We start from the raw sequence: 5,000 nt of genomic DNA on the forward strand, positions 1-5,000 counted from the left end.
CGGTTGAAGAGCATGCATTTAGTTTTACTTGTATTTAAGAGCAGCTGGAGGCCACGGAAGGAGAGTTGTATGGCATTGAAGCTTGCCTGGAGGGTTGTTAACACCATGTCCAATGACGGGCCGGAAGTATACAGAATGGTGTCGTCTGCGTAGAGGTGGATCAGAGAATCACCAGCAGCAAGAGCGACATCATTGATGTATACAGAGAAGAGAGTCGGCCCGAGAATTGAACCCTGTGGCACCCCCATAGAGACCGCCAGAGGTCCGGACAGCAGACCCTCTGATTTGACACACTGAACTCTATCAGAGAAGTAGTTGGTGAACCAGGCGAGGCAGTCATTTGAGAAACCAAGGCTGTCGAGTCTGCCGATAAGAAACCAGTCATGCTGGAGGATTTTGCAGGCAGCAGAACGTTCTCCACGGTGTCTCCAGACTCTGTCACGTCTGTCACATGTGCTCAGTGTGAACCTGCTTTCATCTGTGAAGAGCGAATTGGTGAATTTGCCAATCTTGGTGTTTTCTGGCAAATGCCAAATGTCCTGCACGGTGTTGGGCTGTAAGCACAACCCCCACCTGTGGACGTCGGGCCCTCATACCACCCTCATGGAGTCTGTTTCTGACCGTCTGGCAGTGCTCCTCCTGCTCCTCCTTGCACAAAGGCGGAGGTAGCGGTCCTGCTGCTGGGTTGTTGACCTCATATGGCCTCCTCCACGTCTCCTAATGTACTGGCCTGTCTTCTGGTAGTGCCTCCATGCTTTGGACACTACGCTGACAGACACAGCAAACCTTCTTGCCACAGCTCGCATTGATGTCCCATCCTGGATGAGCTGCACTACCTGAGCCACTTGTGTGGGTTGTAGACTCCGTCTCATGCGACCACTAGAGTGAAAGCACCGCCAGCATTCAAAAGTGACCAAAACATCAGCCAGGAAGCATAGGAACTGAGAAGTGGTCTGTGGTCACCACCTGCAGAACCACTCCTTTATTGGGGGTGCTAATTGCCTATAATTTCCACCTGTTGTCTATTCCATTTGCACAACAGCATGTGAAATGAATTGTCAATCAGTGTTGCTTCCTAAGTGGACAGTTTGATTTCACAGAAGTGTGATTGACTTGGACGAGGACAAAAGAGGCTAACTGGCTTCTGACCTGATTAGCTTCTGATTAGCTTCTGGATTAGCTTCTGATTAGCTTCTGGATTAGCTTCTGATTAGCTTCTGGATTAGCTTCTGATTAGCTTCCGATTAGCTTCTGGATTAGCTTCTGATTAGCTTCTGATTAGCTTCTGGATTAGCTTCTGGATTAGCTTCTGATTAGCTTCTGGATTAGCTTCTGGAGTAGCTTCTGATTAGCTTCTGGATTAGCTTCTGATTAGCTTCTGGATTAGCTTCTGATTAGCTTCTGATTAGCTTCTGGATTAGCTTCTGATTAGCTTCTGGATTAGCTTCTGATTAGCTTCTGGATTAGCTTCTGATTAGCTTCTGATTAGCTTCTGGATTAGCTTCTGAACTAGCTTCTGGAGTAGCTTCTGATTAGCTTCTGGATTAGCTTCTGATTAGCTTCTGATTAGCTTCTGGATTAGTTTATGATTAGCTTCTGATTAGCTTCTGGATTAGCTTCTGGAGTAGATTCTGATTAGCTTCTGATTAGCTTCTGATTAGCTTCTGGATTAGCTTCTGATTAGCTTCTGATTAGCTTCTGGATTAGTTTATGATTAGCTTCTGATTAGCTTCTGAACTAGCTTCTGATTAGCTTCTGGCTAGCTCCTGGCTAGCTTCTTGGTGTTTCTGGCTAGCTTCTTGGAGTTTCTGGCTAGCTTCTTGGAGTTTCTGGCTAGCTTCTTGGAGTTCCTGGCTAGCTTCTTGGAGTTTCTGGCTAGCTTCTTGGAGTTCCTGGCTAGCTTCTTGGAGGATTACAGATTTGAGGTAAATAATACTTTTTTATAAATATGAATTGGTGAGGCGGGTTGCAGGAGAGTGTTTTGAAGATGAGTTGATGGAAAATAAAAATAAAATGTATGTGAAAAAAGTTGTAAATATATATATATACAGGACACAACAAGACGAGGACAAAAGACGTCTGAACTGCTATGCCATCTTAGTGGCAAGATACTCGATCTGATACTCTACGCAAATAAATATCTCTATCCCTCCCTCTACCATCCCTCCATACCTGCATGATGAACTCCCTGCGTCGGGGCATGCCTCTCTCAGACAGCAAGAGGTATTCTGGTTCCTTCTCCTTCTTGGCCTGTTGTATCTGAGCCAGTCTACTGATGGGGTTCATCCCCTGACCATAATCAGGACCTGTCTGATGAGCAGAGAGTGTTGAAATGCACTTTAAATAGTTGGATTTAGAAAGTTACATGGTTGTTTGGTGGTTGAGCCCCCCCAGCCCCCTCTCCATCCCCAGCCCCTGTCTCCACCCCCAGCCCCCTCTCCACCCCCAGCCCCCTCTCCACCCCCAGCTCCCTCTCCACCCCAGCCCCTGTCTCCACCCCCAGCTCCCTCTCCACCCCCAGCCCCCTCTCCACCCCCAGCCCCTGTCTCCACCCCCCCGGTCTCCACCCCCCCCCTCCACCCCGGCCCCCTCTCCACCCCAGCCCCCTCTCCACCCCAGCCCCTGTCTCCACCCCCAGCCCCCTCTCCACCCCAGCCCCTGTCTCCACCCCAGCCCCTGTCTCCACCCCAGCCCCCTCTCCACACCCAGCCCCCTCTCCACCCCAGCCCCTGTCTCCACCCCCAGCACCCTCTCCACACCCAGCACCCTCTCCCCCAGCCCCTGTCTCCACCCCAGCCCCTGTCTCCACCCCCGGCCCCCTCCACCCCCAGCCCCCTCTCCCCTCCCAGCCCCTGTCTCCACCCCCAATCCTGGTACCTTGAGGATGGTCTTGGGGCGTTTCTTGTAATGTAGTTTGGGTTTCTCCACTAACGGGGTGAAGGGGAGTTTCTTGAGGTCCTGGAGAATGGAGAGAGCAGCCCTCTTCTTAGACAGCTTCTTACTGTTGCCCTCGCCCTCTGCTGAGAACTCCCCCACAGACACACGGGTCAGGAAGCTCTTCATGTGAGGGGGACCGCTTTCCTTCAAGACCTGGGGAAGGGGGAGAGAGGAGAGGAAGCTCTTCATGTGAGGGGGACCGCTTTCCTTCAAGACCTGGGGAAGGGGGAGAGAGGAGAGGAAGCTCTTCATGTGAGGGGGACCGCTTTCCTTCAAGACCTGGGGAAGGGGGAGAGAGGAGAGGAAGCTCTTCATGTGAGGGGGACCGCTTTCCTTCAAGACCTGGGGAAGGGGGAGAGAGGAGAGGAAGCTCTTCATGTGAGGGGGACCGCTTTCCTTCAAGACCTGGGGAAGGGGGAGAGAGGAGAGAGGAGAGGAAGCTCTTCATGTGAGGGGGACCGCTTTCCTTCAAGACCTGGGGAAGGGGGGGGAGAGAGGAGAGGAAGCTCTTCATGTGAGGGGGACCGCTTTCCTTCAAGACCTGGGGAAGGGGGAGAGAGGAGAGGAAGCTCTTCATGTGAGGGGGACCGCTTTCCTTCAAGACCTGGGGAAGTGGGAGAGAGGAGAGGAAGCTCTTCATGTGAGGGGGACCGCTTTCCTTCCAGACCTGGGGAAGGGGGAGAGAGGAGAGGAAGCTCTTCATGTGAGGGGGACCGCTTTCCTTCAAGACCTGGGGAAGGGGGAGAGAGGAGAGGAAGCTCTTCATGTGAGGGGGACCGCTTTCCTTCAAGACCTGGGGAAGTGGGAGAGAGGAGAGGAAGCTCTTCATGTGAGGGGGACCGCTTTCCTTCCAGACCTGAGGAAGGGGGAGAGAGGAGAGGAAGCTCTTCATGTGAGGGGGACCGCTTTCCTTCAAGACCTGGGGAAGGGGGAGAGAGGAGAGGAAGCTCTTCATGTGAGGGGGACCGCTTTCCTTCAAGACCTGGGGAAGTGGGAGAGAGGAGAGGAAGCTCTTCATGTGAGGGGGACCGCTTTCCTTCAAGACCTGGGGAAGTGGGAGAGAGGAGAGGAAGCTCTTCATGTGAGGGGGACCGCTTTCCTTCAAGACCTGGGGAAGGGGGAGAGAGGAGAGGAAGCTCTTCATTTCAAGGTCCTTTATGAGCTAGGGAGACCTGGGGATTTGATGTGGACAGAATATGAGGTTTTATGAACTAGGGAGACCTGGGGATTTGATGTGGACAGAATATGAGGTTTGTCCTTCTGAAGGAGAGGCCTCCCTGTGAGTGTGTGGATGTGTTGTGGTCACAATCATACCCACCCATGCATGTGTAAATCTCCCTCCACCCCCCCCCTCCCCTCTCCTTCTCCCCCTCTAGGAGGAGGGAGAGGAGGGGGAGGGAAGTAGAGGGGGTTAGAGGAGGGAGGTAGAGGAGGGTGGAGGGACGTAGAGGGGTTAGAGGAGGGAGGTAGAGGAGGGTGGGGGGAGGTAGAGGAGGGTGGAGGAGGGAGGTAGAGGAGAGTGGAAGGAGGTAGAGGAGGGTGGAGGAGGGAGGTAGAGGAGGGTTGAGGGCGGTAGAGGAGGGTGGAGGGACGTAGAGGGGTTAGAGGAGGGAGGTAGAGGAGGGTGGGGGGGGAGGTAGAGGAGGGTGGAGGAGGGAGGTAGAGGAGAGTGGAAGGAGGTAGAGGAGGGTGGAGGAGGGTAGAGGAGGGAGGTAGAGGAGGGTTGAGGGCGGTAGAGGAGGGTGGAGGGAGGAAGGAGGTAGAGGAGGGTAGAGGAGGGAGGTAGAGGAGGGTAGAGGGAGGTAGAGGAGGGTGGAGGAGGGAGGTAGAGGAGGGTGGAGGAGGGAGGGAGAGGAGGGTAGAGGAGGGAGGGAGAGGAGGGTAGAGGAGGGAGGTAGAGGAGGGTAGAGGAGGTAGGTAGGGGAGGGTGGAGGGAGGTAGAGAAGGGTAGAGGAGGGAGGTAGAGAAGGGTGGAGGGAGGTAGAGGAGGGTGGAGGGAGGAAGGAGGTAGAGGAGGGTAGAGGAGGGAGGTAGAGGAGGGTAGAGGGAGGTAGAGGAGGGTG

The 5,000-nt window shown here is 54.0% G+C and overlaps 1 protein-coding gene across 3 annotated transcripts in view; it reads right to left on the reverse strand.

Annotated features, from left to right (window-relative positions):
• The window catches only part of stau2 (staufen double-stranded RNA binding protein 2), a 286,330-nt gene that overhangs the window by 167,189 nt on the left and 114,141 nt on the right, over positions 1–5,000 (reverse strand). For all 3 annotated transcript variants that reach the window (XR_006830797.1, XM_046293051.1, XM_046293050.1), the window contains exons 8-9: positions 2,878–3,090; positions 2,173–2,310 (exon numbers count right to left, since the gene is read on the reverse strand). Coding sequence is in view for 2 of the 3 variants with exons in the window: in XM_046293051.1 (XP_046149007.1) it covers positions 2,173–2,310; positions 2,878–3,090 (351 nt within the window). In the remaining variant the exon portion in view is untranslated. The remainder of the gene's footprint in view (positions 1–2,172; positions 2,311–2,877; positions 3,091–5,000) is intronic.

This window comes from Oncorhynchus gorbuscha, linkage group LG12 (assembly GCF_021184085.1).
Source record: "Oncorhynchus gorbuscha isolate QuinsamMale2020 ecotype Even-year linkage group LG12, OgorEven_v1.0, whole genome shotgun sequence".
In the NCBI taxonomy this organism is placed as follows: Eukaryota; Metazoa; Chordata; class Actinopteri; order Salmoniformes; family Salmonidae; genus Oncorhynchus; species Oncorhynchus gorbuscha.